General features: G+C 33.4%; 2 protein-coding genes across 2 annotated transcripts; one reads left to right on the top strand and one right to left on the bottom strand.

Moving 5' to 3' along the window:
* Window positions 1–6,759: 6,759 nt before the first annotated feature.
* LOC132278584 (uncharacterized) lies at window positions 6,760–7,623 on the bottom strand. The gene is made up of 3 exons (XM_059780410.1): window positions 7,564–7,623; window positions 7,034–7,186; window positions 6,760–6,924 (listed from the first exon to the last, which is right to left on the bottom strand). The coding sequence occupies exons 1-3, from the start codon at window positions 7,621–7,623 to the stop codon at window positions 6,760–6,762; spliced, it is 378 nt and encodes a 125-aa protein (XP_059636393.1).
* A 1,153-nt stretch (window positions 7,624–8,776) lies between these two features.
* On the top strand, window positions 8,777–12,914 carry LOC132308740 (uncharacterized). Its single transcript, XM_059806945.1, has 5 exons — window positions 8,777–9,496; window positions 9,793–9,942; window positions 10,330–10,362; window positions 10,980–11,515; window positions 11,900–12,914. The coding sequence occupies exons 1-5, from the start codon at window positions 8,962–8,964 to the stop codon at window positions 12,659–12,661; spliced, it is 2,016 nt and encodes a 671-aa protein (XP_059662928.1). The 5' UTR covers window positions 8,777–8,961; the 3' UTR covers window positions 12,662–12,914.
* The last annotated feature ends 6,625 nt before the right edge of the window (window positions 12,915–19,539 follow it).

Raw genomic sequence — 19,539 nt, 5'->3', positions numbered from 1 at the left:
TTTTTTATTTTTTTCACTCCATAGTTGATAGACACACAATTGTCCATAAGAACACCTATAACTCAGAAATCAGGTATTATTAGCTGACACAAATATAAAAACTAGACACAAATTACTTTCGTTATTTTCTCTCCACACGACTACCAGTAACTAAATCTTATATAGAGCCGATTCATTGTTGAATAGTGTGTGTTAAAAAGCTGATACCATTCAAAAATTAACATCTACCGGAGTCTCAAAAATAGGTAAATCTAACAACATCAATATTGCAATCTAATTAATGAATACATTTTATCTTGATGAATTATGTAGGAGGTTTAGGCCCACAGGACACAACCTCGATCTTCTTAATTCCATTGAACATCTCAGTTTGAAATGCGTAAGTATTTGCTAACAAATATAGAAACTAGACTTTAAATATATATATATATATATATATATATATATACATATATTTGAGTTATAAGTAAACTTATTTCTCCTATATTAAGCAATACATATAATTAATTAGTAATAACTAAATACAAAATCTATAGTATATTTTTATTTTCAAAGAATTATGACTTGAGACATCTGTATATTGATTCTCCATTCTTAAAGATACGTTAGTTAAATTTTTGTGCATTGAAATGATTACTTTAAATAACTATAAAATATCTATATAATTTGTTAGCAAATACTTATGCATTTAAAAGGGGTATGACTCCGTTATAAAATACAATTTTTTATTTATTTTTTTATTTTTGTCACTCCATACCTGATAGAGACACAATTGCCCATAAGAACACCTATAACTCAGAAATCAGGTATTATTAATTGACACAAATATAGAAACTAGACACAAATACCTTCATTATTTTCTCTTCACACGACTACTAGTAACCAAATCTTATATAGAGCCGATTCATTGTTGAATAGTGTGTTAAAAAGATGATAAAATTAAAAAATTAACATCTACCAGAGTCAAAATTAACATCTACCGGAGTCTCAAAAGTAAGTAAATCAAACAATATCAATATTGCAATCTAATTAATGAATACATTTTATCTTGATGAATTATGTAGGAGGTTTAGGCCCACAGGACACAACCTCGATCTTCTTAATTCCATTGAACACCTCAGCTTGAAAGATTTTAGACTCACCATCACCAGCATCCTTGGCCTCAAAAGTAATATAATAATCACACCAGCAACAACCTGATGATTTGCCTTCTGAACCTTCACAAATTCGTAATTTGCATTCTATCACAGATTTCACAATTGAAAATAAGGATTAGGAAGAAAAAAAATATGCATATAATATATTCCCCTAAAGATGAAATGGAAATAAAAAATAATTTTAAAAAATAACACATACATAATCTCCATTGTACTGCTGAATTGCATTTTTTGAGAGCTTTTGGACAAGCTCTAGTAGGCTTTCCCTCTCGTTGAGCCCGGAAATTGGAATAATTAAACCAAAGACAGAAGATAAAAGCGGATATTTATCCACATCAAAGCCCTATAATAATGCACATCCGTATATATATATATATATATATATATATATATATAATGTTTTCTACATAATATGGAAGTAGAAGGATACGTACCTTGCTGTCCTCAGCTTGTTTTCGGTATTGCCACAACAATTCATCGATCTTCTCTTCATCGTCTGAATCAGTTTCTTGAACGGTCTGTGCAAGGACTTTTGGTATCTGTATATTAATATATGTTAGCATTAGAGAGCCTGAGCCGGAACTCCCGCTCATCATCAGAGTCCATGTCCCCCGACATCAGTTTTTGCATAAGAGGATCATCTGGCTTGCAATAACATTTGCCCCCGAAATAGCATGTCCAATCACCATCATCATCAGATTCATCATCGGATTCTTCATCATACTGTTTTTTCTCACCATCAACAGCCATATCGGTTTTATGTTTCTTTTCTGGTGGTGGTTTAGAAGAGATTACTAGTGGTTTAAAAGAGATAGAGAAAAAACACATGAGAAGGGAAGCCATGTTCGGACGTTAGACTGGAAGACGAAAAACAAAACCCTAAACACTACTAGACGATTAGGTCGGCGTCGCTCTTGGACTACATATTTAATGTATTGATATTTAAATAAGGAAACAGATATTATCAATATAAAGTGACGATTTGTTATTATTCTTTTATTCTCTTAATATTGCACATTTTTAATTTTTTTATTCTATATTAAGTACAATTTGATCATTGTTATTTATGGTAAATGTTTGTTCATAATTCAATAAATGAAAAATAATTGAGTATTTTTAAATTGAATTTGTGAATAGAATTCTCGAATTATGGAATGATTTATGTTCAATTCTAAATCCAAGTCCGAGTTGGGTCTTATGGACACAGTTTTAATCAATTCACAAATTTATGATTAATTCAGACAAATTATAATATATTGAATTGGATTAGGTTTAATTTGGATCTTGGATTATATGTAATCTATGTCATGAGCATTTTATATTTAGATTGAGCTTGGATTCGAGACCATTTTTTCAAAAAGAAGTTCATATCGACCCATTTTAAAATTTGACTTTGATTTATGATCTTAAATTGATAAATTATTTTTTGGGTTGGATTATATGGGAGTTAGGACACTTCTTCTTCATTAACCTAATGGCAACTTAGTTTAAATTTTTTATTTATTAATATACATTTTCATTTATTTTAAAATTATTTTATGTCAATTAAAATATAAAATTATTAATTCCTTGTCCAATAAAAGTTACAAAATTATCCTTTATTTGCAAATTTCTTCCCTTTTTTTACATCATAACTATTTCTAACTTTTTATTTTTTATTTTATTTTATTTTATGAATGATTCAAAGTAAACTGAGTTCGCGAAATCAGTGAAATTCGATTGGTTGCTTGGAATCTAAGCTTCAACTGTGGTAGGTCAAACTATTCACCTGCAGATTTTGTTACTCCAATGCAACATTCTACCCAAAGAGCAACTGCAAAATGGAGAAAATGATAATAATATTTAGGAATTCAGCATTCTAAAATAGACACAACCATTAAAAAATTAACATCTAAGCCAGAGTCTCATAATTTAGTAGTAAATCCAAGTCCAGTAATATCAATGTTGCAATCAAATTAATGAATAAATTTTACCTTGATGAATTATGTGGGAGTTTTAAGTCTACAGGGCAAAACCTCGATCTTCTTAATTCCATTGACTACCTCAGTTTGAAATATTTTAGACCTATCATCATCTTAATATAATAAATTAAACCGGCAACAACCTTTTGATTTACTTTATGAACCTCCACAAAGTCATAATTTACGTTTATAACCGATTGGCATCTTAGGCCCCGTTTGGGAAGTGTAGTGTGATATAGTGTACTGCTCTAGTTTAGAATCGAACAAGTGTTTTGTAGTGTGATGTTCTGAAATGAGAACAAAACATGTTTGGTGTTCCAAGTTTGCTCTACCGAATCATGGAACAAAAATATGGTAGAACATGTTTGGTAATGTATATTATTCTAAGAACAGTGAGAACAAAACATGTTTGGTGTTCCAAAGTGTAACTAAAATTAATTTGATAAATAAAATAATTAAATATGTTGGATTAAAAATATTTTTAAATAATATTTTCTTCAATACATTTTTGCTAACTTTATTAAGTATAAAGTTAGAAAAAATGATTGTATTATTTTAACATATTGTTCCTCCATTTATCTTAATTTATTATAAAAACCATTAAAATAAATTAAAAATTCCAAATATGGAACTGAAATAAAGTTTCAATATATCATAGTTTCATGAATTTTAATATATTACGTACATGAGTATCAAAAATATTACAGCATTCGTCAACAATGCCAATAAAAGTTCATGAAATAAAATTAAACTTTCAATATTACATCATTTCTCAACAGCCACAATAATAAACAACAACAACATGAGCAAAAACAACAAAAATATAGTTATAGTAAGACAACAACAACAATGTAATTTTGCCGATTTTGTTGAGCTTGCATAATAGCAACTACATCCTCCAACTCTTCCTGCACATGACCACCCACTTGCAGACGTTGGTGCATGTCATCCAACCATATAATTTTTCAAACACTGTCAGCATTGTCAGCAAACATTGTCAGCATTGATATCCATCTAATTACATAGTTTTGTCCACTAATTAAGAATGGTAACTTTTTTCAAGTATCAACTAAACAATTCGACTAAAAATAGACCAATAAATATATTCATATGATTTCACGTGTCATTTTTTCGATGCCTGTTAGTCACCTTTCATTCACATTGATTTGTTGGTAATATTTTACGTTTTAGAGCCAAACAGCACTTAAATCTTGGAAGTTACATTATGATAGATAAGGATCGAAAGAGTTCATTAGCAAAAGGAAATTCTTGAAATTTTGAAATGATATCATATGATCATTGGAAAGAGAATATCTCCTTATGTAGATATACTGAAATTTCAATTCAAACCAACAATATAGATAAACAAACAGTGCTATGGCCAACATCCATATATATATATATCAACTCTTCCTGCACACAGGATCATTGACCACAAAGATGCATCAATTTAACAAAAAAATGCACACAGTGGCTATGCCTATATATAATTAATTATATATCTATATCTATATATATGTATATATATATATCTATGTATGTATATATGTATCTATGTATATACAATGCACACAGGATCTAACAGTGTCACCGGGTTGCAATCAAAACCCTTTCCTTCAGTCCACTGTGAATTTTTTGAACATTCCACCACAAAATCCCCATTACTGGACATTTTAATTGACAGACAAATTACAAAATCAAAGCAAGTTAGAAGCTTGATATAAGAGGCTTGGCAGTTTGATGGTCCGGCGAAGCCACAGTGCACCATAAATAGAGATACAAGAGAGCATTCCTCAACAAATCAGGTAACAAGGTCTTCATAATTAATTTTTTTTTTCAAGCAAACAAAAAATTAACTCATTTGGTGTTGACGATGAAGGTAAATAGACCGAGAATCGCCTGTGAATCCGAGAGTACAGAGAGCAGCGGCGAAGCTTGGTTCGCCGGAAAACGCAGAGGTCACAAAGGGGAAGTTTATCTTCAGATCTGCATACACAGTGGAACACCGACAAGCCCGATCTTGATTATACATGTGACTAAATTTAGACAGAACTTGCAGACTCGTTTCAATGAAGAAGATGCATGTTTGGAACTCACCGGTGAGAAGAAGACGTTGTCGAGAAGCTTCGTATTTACATCAATGGTGTCGATTTCAACCCAAGATCTCGGAAAGCTTCAATACCTCCCAAGGGTACACTGTGAATTGCCTCAGTCGTAGAGAGAACCCTAGAACAAGATGGACCAAACAAGTATATTGTGTTCTCAGTGTTCCAACCGGTTGGGCTATTATTCTCCATTCTACAGTGAAAAGTGGGCCTTGCACAATTTGGAACATGATTTTTTTGTTCCGGAAGTTGGCCCAAAAACTGAATTTGTTCTACAACTGTTGGACACAATACAGCCCATACCAAACAACCAAGTTTGCTCAACAGTGCCCATTTGTACTGTAGGGAAGGGCATAGAACAAGATGGAACATGCCCCAAACAGGGCCTTAGGAATTCAGCCTTCTAAAATAGAGACAGCGTTTAGCAGTGAAGTAGAAGTCATTAGCATAAATAGCCCCAGTTACCTAACTAATACATTTTTGCCACATTAGATATAAGAAATAGGCCAAATAAATAAACGACTAGTTGTCTCTTTATCAATGCTACAAAAATTAACATTCAGTAGTCTTCAGGTTGAACTTTTCATACAAGATACTTCTAATTGGAAGAGCCTCACAAGCAATTCTTTCTCGGATAAATTCCAAGGGGTTGGCTCAGGTGGGTAAGAACTTGGCTGTGGTCTCTAAAGAAGGATCAGGTCTAAGGTACGACTACTTTTGGGTAGAAACAATTCCTTGACGAGAAGGGTAGAAAGTGTGTGTATAAGTATCAACTAAGAAAAAATAAATATTTTTTGAGAATGATTTTTTTTCTCTCTTGGTGTATTTTTGCCTGGTTGGTAAATGTTTTCCTCTTCTAACTTGGGCCTCAAATTCATGGATAATAAACCCAAGAAAATAATTTGTTTACCAGATGTAGAGTTCAGATTTGTTGAAGGAGTTTAAGTACTGCAAAGTACAGTTTTTTAGTAAGCACTAAAATGTAGGATTTTTATGTGTAAATTCAAATCTAAATTCATTCAAAACGGAATTGATGGAGCAATTCAGAAGTCAATAACAGTTAGTTGGATAACTCAATTCTGCTTAATGCTGAACGAACTAAGCGCATTTAATAACGCAAATTAAGTATTATTAAAAAGGTAAGTACCACAATGCTAAGTATCTTAAAAGTATATATATCCGATAAGGATATTATTCCCTTATAAAAGTACTTTTATGTGCCCCATAGTTGATAGAGGCACAATTGTTCATAGGAACCCCTATTACATAAACCATGTATGAGCAGAAACAATGCAAACAAATATACAAACTAGACACAAATATCTTCATAATTTTCTCTCCATGGACTACTACTATTGACTAAATCTTATGTATGGTTTACTAGTGACTAAATCTTATGTACAGTCTATTCATTGCTGAATAGCGTGTTACCAAAACGAACGCAACAACTGTAATACTATCGGAGTCCCGAACAGTATCAATATTGTATTAATTTAATTAATGAATATCTTGATGAATTATGTAGGAGGTTTAGGTCTACAAGACAACGTCAATCTTCTCAATTCTATCGAACACCTCAGCTTGAAAGATTTTAGACTCACCATCATCAACATCCTTGACCTCAAAAGTAATATAATAAATAAAACCAACAGCAAGCTGACAATTTGCCTTGTGAGCCATCACAAGGTCATAATTTGCCTTCTACAAGAGATTTTACAATTGAAAATAAGGGTTAGGAAAAGAAAATATGAATATAATATATTCACCTAAAGAAGAAATGGAAATGAAAAATAATTTAAACAAAAAAAACACATGCATGATCTCTATTGTATTGCTGAATTGCTAATTTTGAGAGCTTTTTGACAAGCTTTAATAGGCGTTTGCTCTCTTGCAGCTTAGAAATTGGGATAATTATAACAGGTACAGAAGATGATAAAAGCGGGTATTCATCCACATCAAATCCCTATAATAATGAAAATAAATTATTAGCCAAATATACATACACAAATACATGTATAATATGAAAGTGTTAAGGGTTGTTGTCTACATAATATAAATGTATTGGTTGTCTACATATATGATATATGTCTTGATGATGGCCAGACCTTTGGGTCACTCTCGTTACTACTCTTCTTCCTGGATGGTTCGTTAGTGTGTTTTGTCTTATTTCTCAACAAATCAAAGGTCTGTTCTTCAATTTTTTTTTCTTTTTTTGCTTCTTGATTTGTTTACCTTTCTACGGTGTTTATGGCTGTATTTGTAGCAGTTATTCTTGCCAGGATAAAATATATATATAATATAAATGCATATTGAGGGAGGGCATTGTAGAATGATAAGTACCTTGTTGCCCCGAACTTGTTTTCGGTATTGCAGCAACAATTCATCGATCTTCTTTTTCATTGTCTGATTCAGTTTCTTGAACAGTTTCATAAAAAATTAATAAATTACTTAAGTAAATTTTTTTTTTTTTTCATGCAATATATTCATAAAAAAATTACTTAAATTATTTTTAAATTTTCTAATTAAGATTTTTATTTTAAAATAAATTTATTCAAATTTAATGAAAAATATGTCATTTAATTCGTATGATTTTTTTTTTTTTTTTTTTTTCATAATTTATTCGATAGAAAAAATAGATTAACTGTTATTCAATGAGAAAAGATACTAAAGTCATTTAATAGACATTAGAATATTTTATAATAAAATGTGATAGTTTATGAAGTATTTTTTATATATAAAATATAATTTAAGAGGGTTATTTACAAATCCGGACATAATTAAGGAGAGTTATGAATTAGGAGATGGGGATAAGGAGAGTTAGGAATTAAGAGAAGGGGATTCGAACCTGCGACACACCTTATTGGATTAAATATTCAATTACGTCTGAGTTATCCGATCGAATCCGGAAAGTAGCTTTTACTGATGTATACAGCCATCTCTCTGATCTCCACCAGGTTTCTGTTTCTAATCTTACCTCCTGTTCATTGAGGTACCTAATTGTGCCAGAACAATATGCAAATACACTTTATCATGGTATATATTCTTCTTTGCTTGCACTCACAAACAGATACCATGCGTCAAAAGTCATGACATATATACGTTTTTGGAGCTTTTTACATATTATAATTTTCTGTGTTGTTGATATTTTATTTTCACAATAGTCTCGAATTTATGCTGTCCTTTGAGCAAATGAAATACACAGCTTAAAAGTTTTCTTTTAAAACTAAATTGTAATAATGTAATGTTACACTAGTTTTTTTGCGAATGGGGTAGTGTGAACTTAGTCTGAAATGGGACATATGAGCAAATCGAACACCTTTCAAGAGTATCAATACTGCGACATGAATTGTCAGTGAATTAGCGTGACAGTACCAAAAAAAGGCTACCTTTCCACTTTGTTATTTATTAAGCTAAGTTGATACCAATTTATTTAGGGTTAACAAAGCATAAGATACGAAATCCCCGACACTACTTTCTCTAGTGATGAACGGAGAATAAATACCCTGATGAGCAAAACAGATTCAAGCTGAACTGCACTTGCTGATATGGCCCAATTCCAATTGGAAACTAAGAGACTACACATTTTGAACCAAAGTGCGTGCTTGGTGTCCTAAGAATTGAAAGGCCTAGCGATTTGGAGCTCACTGACATTCCTGTGGGGTGTCTGCCTATTTATATGCATGCGAGCACACACATTAACTCAACATAGACCTTGTCCCTTTTGAAGCCTTCTCTCTCATGGCTACCATAACTGATAATGAAGAGGATAACTATAATAAGGAGCTGTATGAAGCTCTAATGAGAGGAGATAAGAACGAGGTGATCCAACTGTGTCAAAAAAATCAAGAGGGGCCATTACACATAGTAACCATACAAAATGACACGGTCCTACACATCGCCACTTACTCCGAACAAACCGACTTGGTACAGAGTTTACTTGAATTGTTGCCTGAAAGTCACTATTCCAAAATGACCCGTCCAAACAACATTGGAAACACTATACTTCACGAGGCAGCCACTTCCAGCAAAATGTTACCGGCTGCAGAGGACATGTTACTCAAAGCACCAGAGTTGTTAGGCATGCGAAATGGGCATGGAGAGACAGCTCTGTTTCGTGCAGCCCGGTATGGCAAAAAGGGTATGTTCAAGTTTCTAGATGAAGAAATCAACAGATTATTTGGAAGTGATGACACAGAAGAAGCCCAAAAAGCCTTTCACCAGAGTGGCGTTAAAAGCACTATACTTCACATGTCCATCTTGACCGAGCATTTTGGTGAGTACACGAGCAGAATAAAGCTGATATACAATATTTAATCACGTAACTATTTTCTTCACAATTTATAATCTATCCAATAAGCAAATTTTTTTTCTTTATATATATATATATATATGATTAGTTAGCCTTGCTACATAATTTTTCATACATACTATATAATCTATTGTGGAATGTCACACAAAACACTTAGGAATACGATAATGAGGGATGATAATCCTTCTCTATTTTATTTTATTTTATTTTTTTTCTTTTCCATGCTTTCACTCAACTCTTTGCTATGAACCATGAAACAGATTTGGCCCTTTTGATTGTGGAAAAGTATGAATACTTAGCTGGTGTACGAGATGGAGATGGGATGACCGCTCTTCAGCTTCTTGCATGCAATCCATCAGCATTCCTAAGTGGGACTAAACTAAGTTCCATCAAGCGATTCATCTACTCTTGTAAGATCCTTCCTTCTAACTCAGGTTCCTCGGACTTTGCCACATATAATTTCCTTCTTTTCATATGAGGTTCATTTCATTACCGATAATGTCATGAAAGCGCAATCTAAACTTGGAACTTTTCTTCTTTATTCATTCATGATCTTGACACAGAATTGAGCAATAATATGATAATATCATCGTTATACTTACATGTCAACTGTGCCAAAAAAAGACCTCTTTTTTAATATTCAATCACACTTTTACAGCAATTATGTATGGTGCTAAGTTTTTGCAATCTACAATTCCCATATATTTGGCTTATCTTTGTTCTGATTTGTCAAAATTTTTTTTTTTTTTTTTTTTTAAGTTATGTCCTAAATATCACAAAAAAATGGGTTTTTACAGGGGCTGCTGTTGCTACCAATGTGGCAGAAGAAGGTAAAGAGTTACACACCCTTGTTTTTCTTATATTTTATTTCGGACCATGTTGTTGCAATCTACAAATGTCATTTATCTGATTTATTTTTCCTCTGATTTGTCAATTCATTTCCTTTATTTTATTTTATTTTATTTTATTTATTTTTTTTCTTATTAGTTACATCCTAAATATTACAAAAAGAATTGAATTTTCTAAGGTCTAATTGAAGATACTATTGTGACAGAAGCAGTTAAGATGATGTACGGACAAGATAACAATATTGTTTCTCTTAAATTTGATTTTGGAAGCCCTTTCATTCTTTCATATTTGTCATTTCATGCCTTCCATCATGCATTATTGTCATTATATGATAATTATTTTAGTTTTGACTTCGGAAGAGTTCTTCTAGGATCGATCTTTACAGAAATACTGTCTTTATGATGGTTCAGCATAGTCCAACATTTTTTTTCTTTAATAGTTCTACGAATTTGTTTCTATGGATCGATCTAGATTAAATACTTGTTTTTATGATGGTTCAACATAGTCAAATATATATATATATATCTTTTAATAGTTCTACGAATTTGTTTCTATATATGTATGCAACTTTTACTGATTTAATATTATTGTAAAATAGAATCATGTTGCTGGATACCCTTATGTGAAGCAATTAAGAAGAAGAAACAGAGGTATGAATCTGCTTTGAGACTTGCTAAGTTCTTGATAAAAAAAGATACCTCATGGAAGGCCACTGAATCTGTAATTGGCGGGGGTAAGCTTAAGACCCACAAATATGGCCAAGAAGTAGACGAAGTACAAATTGCCCCAACAAGTTACGCAAGGACTGGAAACGCTGCTGAAATTGCATTGTTTTTGGCGACTAAGGAAGGCATAATAGAGATTGTTAAAGAGACACTCAAGAGATATCCTCAGGCAGTTGAACACATTGATAATCATGGGCGTACTATCTTACATGTAGCTATCAAGTATCGCCAAATGAAAATTTTTGATCTTGTAGAGAAAATGAAGATTCCAATGAAAAGGCTCATAAGAAAGACCGACAATAGAGGGAATTCCATACTGCATATGGTTGGGATAAAGGTAGGAGATCATGCAGCTAAAGTCAAACCAAACCCTGCTCTGCAGTTGCAGGAGGACTTGCATTTGTTTGAGGTGCGACTCTTTTTTTATTTTTTTATTTTTTTGGGTTAGGCAAATACTCTCAATACACACCCACGAATACCCACTTTGGGCTCAAACTCCTCACCTTCCTTTTGGGAGAGGCCCAGTGGTCGAGGTATGACTCATAACATACTTTTTCATATATGGCACATAAACATGGCCATTGTGAAGGAGGCTTCAATCTGTTGAATCAAAGACTGGGTTTGCCATTTGTGTATCCCTTGATGAAAAGGGCCATGATCCAACAGCTCGAAGCACTTTGCTTTGCTTTAATGTAATTGCAAAGGGATTATTAAAGAAGAATTGAGAATTTAATCAAATCAGTGATTTTACTGAAATTAACGAAGTTATATATGTCTTTCCATGTTTATGCAGCGTGTGAAGAAAATCTCTACGACCCATTTCACCAAGTGCGTCAACTCTGATGGGAAGAGTGCTGAAGTACTATTTGCTACTAATAGTGAAACACTTCGTAAAGAAGCCAAAGAATGGCTGAAGCGCACTGCTGAGAGTTGCTCCATTGTTGCTGTGCTTATTGCTACTGTTGCCTTCGCTGCACCCTACACAGTACCAGGTGGTCCAGATCAACATACTGGATTTCCCATTTTCCTCGATGAACCTTTCTTTTTGATTTTTGCCATGGCTGACGTACTCTCCCTTATATTTGCTTTGACATCAGTCATTACATTTCTCTCCATCCTCACGTCGCCATTTATGTTAAAGGACTTCAAATATTCTCTTCCTCAAAAACTTATGCTCGGAGTTACATTATTGATTTCATCTGTATCAGCAATGATGATGGCGTTTGCAGCAACAATTGTCCTAACAATACGTAAGAAGAAAAAATGGACAAGAATTGTCTTATACCCTGCTGCTTTCTTCCCTGCCACCATCTTTGTACTCTCATATTTGCCTCTTTATATGTCACTCATGAACAATATCAAGTACTCTCTCAAGCAAGCAGGAAAGGGAGTTCCCCGGTTTTGTAGTGCTTCCATTCGATCTTGGCTCGCCAATTCATTCAAGTTTTATAAATCCAAACCCTTAAATTCCTCTGACCCGACCCAATCCCAAGCCACAAGTTCTACCAGTTCTGGATACCCGTCTGCTGCTCAAACCGTCCATTCCCTCGTGTGAACTGCCAAATGGAATATCATTTTAGTACAATCTTCGAAGCACCTACTCAATAAAGTCCATGGTGAGATCTATTCAGTGTGATTATTATTGTTTAGTGAGATCAATTGAGTGATTGTTACTGTTTGCTTTTTTCTTGATTTCTAAGTACTTACTGAAAATAAGCATCATTAGTTTGTCATGTTGAATGTTGAGTGATAACTTGTACTTTGTGGTTCTAGATTGGCTTATAATATTTGCGTTTGCTTTTCAAGTATTCTGGTTTTTATCTTTGTCACAACTCTTGATGAATTGATTACATCCACACAACTCTAGCCAATCATTTACTGGTATTGGCTAAATGAACTAAGACATTAACTGAAAAGCGAGAAAGGAAGGTACTTCAGCTTCAATTCTTTGATTAAAAGATTGTTTGCTTAACATGTGAAAAATTATACAAAAAATGGTGACTTCACAAAAGCATGTGTTAGGATCATATGCTCTACAACCCAATTATTTATTATTTATTTGATATTTTATTAATAAATATGATATTCATGTATTGGGCTTTACATATAATTGTATGAGATGCATTATAGTCCTCAAATTGCATTATAGGTGACTTAAGTGTGTAAATTAGATTTACATGCAGGAGATTTGGAATCACCGGTTACTTGCACCTTGGCATGGTTCGCAGTCAGTGATAAAAGTTAGGCACTTTTATCTGTAAGACTGTAACACACTTGACCTCTATAATATAGGATAGTTTGTCTCGACCATTGGGGTAGTTAACTCTAAGGTAGTGTGTTAGTGTGCTTGGAGTACATTGAACAGGATAACCATAAGATCACACCATACAATGTACTGTCATCATTCTAGTGTGTTTCTTATCTACTAAATTAATAGGCTCTAAATCCTGAGAGATTTAGTGAACTCAAGTTTCAGTACTAGTCACTTTGACTTACCAATATGTGAGATCTTTTTATAAGAGTTAGAATGTTCCCTTGATACAATTTAATAAGTTTAATCACTGGAACCTGGTCAGGGTATTTTAGTAAAATGTTTACTAAATTATTTTTCTATTATTTATTTAGAAAAATATTTATTTGGAACAATCCTTTTATAAAAAATTTAATTCAGTGATCAGAAAGATTAAATTGGTTACTCAAGGAATATAAAATATAAGTAAGCCTTAGGTGGGACGGTATATATTTTCCTAGGGCTACTTATGGATATTCGGTAGTAGAGGGGTTGATATGTAATTATTTAGTGGACAGGGCTTTGTCATAATTTCTAAATCCTAGAGTGCAATTACAATACTATTGTGCTGCTTATTGTAATTAATTGGATATGATAAAGTTATGAGACTCTATCTCTATCCAATTGGAGCTAGGATAAGGAAATCCTTTTGGATCCTCATCTCTAGCCCTAGACTTTGAACCGACTCTCTCAAGTCATATATTTGGTAACGCTGCGATATAAAATAATTCCTATTACACGATATAATATACAAAGAGTGAGAAAAAAGGTTAAAAAGGTTCCACAAACCTACCATTGGGGTCTTAGAGATGAAGACTCATTAGTTTTCAAGGCCAAAGAAGAAAATGAAAATTGTTTTCGAATACAACGATTATTCAATCGTCCAAACGTATAAGATCCATTTACAGTATTTATTGATTTGTTGAAAAATCACGTGGATACGCTATTGAAATTTTTTAAATGCTTTCGTTATACTTTCAATTGGTATCAGAGCAACCCATGTGATTTTCATTAAATCATAGTGATGATTTGATTTATTGTTAAATGTCTATGTTTGATTAATTCTATTCATAGTCATGGAATTAATTTTGATAGCATAATAAATCTAGCATGATTAATTCGATGTGTTCATATTAGAAAAGATCCCATATGAGTACTGTGTACCTACTGTTAAAGTTTGTATTGAGACGGAGTGACTGCGGAGAGCAGCCGCTGGTAGCGAAAGGATGCTGCCCATAGGGTATTGTCTTTTTGTTATTGTTATATATATATATTACAAAAGATCAATAGGATTTAAAACCATTTGACTTGAATGCTCAATTGAAAAAGAATCCTGTGCATATAAAGTATGTTTTATTTCATATGCAAACAGTTACGAGATCAATGGGATTTGTGATAGTGGGTTATCTTTAAATCTTGGAGAAAGCTATATTTATATAAATAAGTATCCACAGCAGACCACTATTCATAGTCAACTACACCAAGTTTTTCAATAGATAATCTTTTGATTGCCTAGTTAATGGTCTGGTATATATTTTTTTTCTGGTGAATGCTTTTCAATTGATAATTTACACTACTTCGGTTTTGTGCCAAGAAAATTTTGAGATTGATTGCAGGTTGATATTTTAATCTCTCTCATGGTCCGGTCTAAGTTTTAATTTATTATTTAATTACATGTGATGTAATTATTTAATTAGTTGCGGTATTTTAAAGGGCTAATCTAATAAGATTGATTTTCTCTAGCCGAATAAGTTTATTTTATTTTATTTTGTTTAGAATTTTTGTAAGCTCTAAATTGGGTATATGATAAAAACTTGTACTATATTTATTAAATTTAGGTTTGAAGTTCTTGAAGAGTTCAAGAAATGATTCAAACAAGATAAGAGTCAAAGGCTTCCAATGGAGGAATTTGGAAGCACAAGGTGATCATGAGATGATTTTAAACCGGCCATGAGAGGGGATTAACACTATTTATAGTGCAACATGATTTTTATTTGCAAGATTATATTCATGTGATGGTTTTATGCTTAAATCATGAATTGCTCTAGTTTTGTTTTAGTTAATTTTAAACTGAATAAAATTGGAATTATTTATTTGGGTTGTTTTGGGAAAATTAGTACTTTTCAAAATATTTTCAAAATTTTGATTTTCTGAAAATTAAATATTTTATTTTTAATTAAATTTTATGAAAAGTGTAGGATTATCCCATAGTTAAGCTCAAGAAATTGAGCTAAGTTGACCCAAGTAGATTAGGCTCATTGAGCCTAAAAGAAATTTTAAAATCGATTCCAATATTATTTAGATTAGAATTAATATTATAATATGATGATATTATGCATAGGATGTATGGAATTTAAAACATTCTAATTTCAAAAGTTAAGTGGGAGCGGGAATTAATCTTAAATTCCACAGCCTTCCATTGTCGATCTATTGTAAGGTGAAACAAGTACCTCGCTACCAATCTTGGGTGCTCCTCCGGAGGGTATTTGTTTCACTAGTTACTAGATATAGATCTCGCATGATAGAACTAGTAGCAGGCGGATGGGAAAGATCACCATTAGGAGACGGACCTCATTCAATTGCACTACTTCTAGACAATGGTATACACTTGACTAAGTGGGAGTACGCTCCACCTCAGGGGGTATTTTCACTTAGGGGCTAAAGATAAATCAGTTGCCATATTTCATTTGGCATGAGATGCCTAGACAGTGGGATATGGTAGCAATTGTTTCCGTCTGATCAAGGTAATGACATGATCTCTTGGTAGTGGCATGTTCTTATTGCCCCCTGAGAGAAACGAGTGAATATCCACATGGATTATGATTACCGATGTTTTCATTACATCAATGGTTTAAAGAGGCCCACTGAGAGACTATATGAAAACTAAAGTTTAATTTTTGTTTCTGAATGTATGCCCTTTTATTTATGCATGAATGTTTATATTTCAGATGTCGAATATTTTCAATCCGCTTACTTCCATACTTAAGGACAACAAATTAACTAGGTCGAACTATGTTAACTGGAAGAAAAATCTTCATACTGTGCTCACTCAAGAGTGCCCTCCTGAGTTTAGCCTTAATGACATCCAGGAGCACAAAGAAATTGATTCTAGTGTTGGGGTTGTTAAGGTTAAGGGCAATAAACAGGATAAGTCCAAAGGGAATTGTTTCCATTGTGGCAAGGAGGGACACAAGAAAATGAATTATTTGGTATATCTTGCTAAGAAACATTCTGAAGATATTTTTCATTCACTTGTTACTGAGACATATTATGTGGCAGGATCTACAAATACCTGGTGTGTAGATTCTGGAGTCACTAACCATGTTTGCAATTCATTGCAAGGGTTCCAGAAAACCAGAAAGCTAAGTGATGGGGAAATTTATCTTCAACTTGCTTCACAAGTAAGGGTAGCAGTAGTATCAGTGGGAGTGGTTATTTTAAAAATAAATAGTAGGAGTTTATTATTAGAAGCTTGCCTTTATGTACCAGAAAGCAGAAGAAACTTGATTTCTATTTCGGCTATTTCAAAATCTAGTTTTTCAGTACTATTTGATTCAAAAGTTTTGATAGAGAAAAATGGAAAGTTTATTTGCTCTGGTACATTGGTGGACGGTCTATATCTAATTACTCCTACACCTCACTCCTTGTATGATACTGAAATGATTGATACATCGAGTGTATTACCACAAAAAGGAAGATTCCTTCAAATAACTCTACATATCTTTGGCATTTGTGATTAGGTCATATTAATCTAAATAGGATCCAAAGACTGGTTAAGGATAGGCATTTGGGTTTTTTAGTGGCTAAACCATTTCCAGTTTGCGAATCTTGCTTGGAGGGTAAAATAACCAAAAGGCCATTTACGGCCAAGGAGCATAGAGCTAAAGAGGTACTAGAGTTGGTGCATACAGATGTATGTGGTCCTATGAACATCAGGGCTAGAGGAGGATATGAGTATTTCACCACTTTCACAGATGACTACTCTAGGTATGGCTATATTTACCTTATGCATCGCAAGTCTGAGGCTTTTGATTAATTCAAAGAGTTTTAGGCAGAAAGTGAAAGGCAAACGGGTAAAAGCCTAAAAACTCTTTGATCAGATCGAGGAGGGGAATATCTCTCTAGTGGATTCGAGGATCATTTACGAGGAAATGGGATTATATCCCAGACATCTGCACTAGGCACACCACAACAAAATGGTGTCGCTGAAAGAAGGAATAGAACATTACTTGACATGGTAAGATCGATGATCAGTTATTCAAGTCTACCAGTATTCTTCTGGAGATGTGCTCTGGAAACGGCGATTTATATTCTGAACTTAGCTCCATCTAAAGCAGTTCCTAACACTCCTAAGGAATTGTGGACTGGGCGTAAGCCTAGTTCACAACATTTACGTATATGGGGGTGTCCTGCACATGTGCGGAGAGGAAAGCTTGAGAAGATGGGACCAAGATCAGATGTTTGTCTTTTTGTGGGCTACCCAATGGGTAAAAAGGGTTATTCATTTTATGATCCTAAGGAGTAAAAAGTATTCGTTAGCACGAATGCTGTTTTTCTCGAGGAAGATTATATAATGAATCACCATTCTTGAAGCAGAGTTGTATTAGAGGAGTTGATAGATACACCAATCAATCAAGGAATAGACATAACAATTGTGCCTAATGAGACACCAGATACCATAGATACCGAACCTTTTATTATACCGGAACCTTGACGCAGTGGGAGGGTTATTAGGCCACCTGATAAGTTAACGCTCTTAGGAGAGTCTTACGAGATGATTCTAAAAGAGCAAGATCCCTCCAGCTATGAAGAGGCTATGAATGATTATGACTTAGGACTTTGGCAAAATGCTATGAAGGCTGAGATAGAGTCTATATACTCCAATCAGGTTTGGGAGTTGGTAGAACCACCTGCAAATATTAAACCTATAAATTGCAAGTGGGTCTATAAGCGAAAAAGAGGATCAAATGGGAAGGTTGAAACCTTCAAAGCAAGGCTTGTTGTGAAAGGGTTTACTCAAAAAGAGGGTATCGATTATGAGGAAACTTTTTTGCCAGTAGTTATGCATAAGTCTATTCATATTCTCTTATCCATTGCATCTTATCTCGATTACGAGATTTGGCAAATGGATGTCAAGATGGCCTTTTTGAATGGTCATCTTAAGGAAGACATCTATATGATGCAACCAAATGGGTTCATAGCAAAGGGCTAAAAGCATATGGTATGCAAGTTACATAGGTCTATTTATGGACTTAAGCAAGTGTCTCGTAGTTGAAACATTCGGTTTGATCTAGCAGTCAAATCTTTTGGATTTGATCAGAATCTAAAAGAATCTTGTGTATATAAGAAGAGTGAAGGAAACGTGGTAGTATTTCTACTTTTATATGTTGATGACATACTACTAATTGGGAATGATGTAGGAATGTTATCAACAGTAAAAATTTGGTTATCCAATCAATTTGACATGAAGGACTTGGGAGAAGTAAGTTACATTCTAGGGATTAAGCTTTTACGAGATCGTAAAAATAGAATGTTGGGCTTATCTCAGACTGCTTATATTGATAAGATATTGGTCAAGTTTGGTATGCATAATTCCAAGAGGGGTTTATTACCTTTCAGGCATGGAATTGCTTTTTCTAAACAACAGTGTCCTAATCACCAGAGGAAGAAGAACGCATGAAGGCATTCTTTATGCTTCAGCAGTAGGAAGCCTCATGTATGCTATGCTTTGTAATAGACCAAATATCTGTTTTGCAGTCGGCATGGTTAGCAGATATCAGTCCAACCCTGGACAAGAACATTGGATAGCGGTGAAGTACATCCTTAAATATTTAAGGAGGACCAGAGATTACATGTTGATCTATGGGGGTGATGATTTATGTGATACCTCCTAATTTCGGAACACGGGTTGATTAAGTCCGTGCACAAATTAGGGAAATATCAAAACAATTAAAGTATTTAAACAAGCACAGATTACAAAAATGAAATAAAAAATAAAATAATACGCTGAAGAAAACTAACAAATAAAAATTTCATTAATTAATAATTCAAGAATAACAACTTGGAAATCCCGTAACTTAAGGACCCTTTAAAACATTATCCAATAATTTAATACTGCTTAAAAGTACACAAGATGAATAGAT

The sequence above is a fragment of the Cornus florida genome, unplaced genomic scaffold, assembly GCF_030987335.1.
Source record: "Cornus florida cultivar Cherokee Brave unplaced genomic scaffold, ASM3098733v1 CherokeeBrave_3.0.0_Hap2_Chr01, whole genome shotgun sequence".
NCBI classification, from domain to species: Eukaryota; Viridiplantae; Streptophyta; class Magnoliopsida; order Cornales; family Cornaceae; genus Cornus; species Cornus florida.
Note: the sequence above shows the minus strand (reverse complement) of the source record. Positions and strands in the feature narration are given on the sequence as shown.

Coding starts and splice junctions, on each gene's coding strand:
- LOC132278584 (XM_059780410.1), bottom strand. CDS start 7,623: ATGAAAAAGAAGATCGATGAATTGTTGCTGCAATACCGAAAACAAGTT. Junction 7,187..7,563: donor AACAAGTTCGGGGCAACAAG/GTACTTATCATT, acceptor TCATTATTATAG/GGATTTGATGTGGATGAATA. Junction 6,925..7,033: donor ACAATAGAGATCATGCATGT/GTTTTTTTTGTT, acceptor AATCTCTTGTAG/AAGGCAAATTATGACCTTGT.
- LOC132308740 (XM_059806945.1), top strand. CDS start 8,962: ATGGCTACCATAACTGATAATGAAGAGGATAACTATAATAAGGAGCTG. Junction 10,363..10,979: donor TACCAATGTGGCAGAAGAAG/GTAAAGAGTTAC, acceptor ATTGTAAAATAG/AATCATGTTGCTGGATACCC. Junction 11,516..11,899: donor AGGACTTGCATTTGTTTGAG/GTGCGACTCTTT, acceptor ATGTTTATGCAG/CGTGTGAAGAAAATCTCTAC.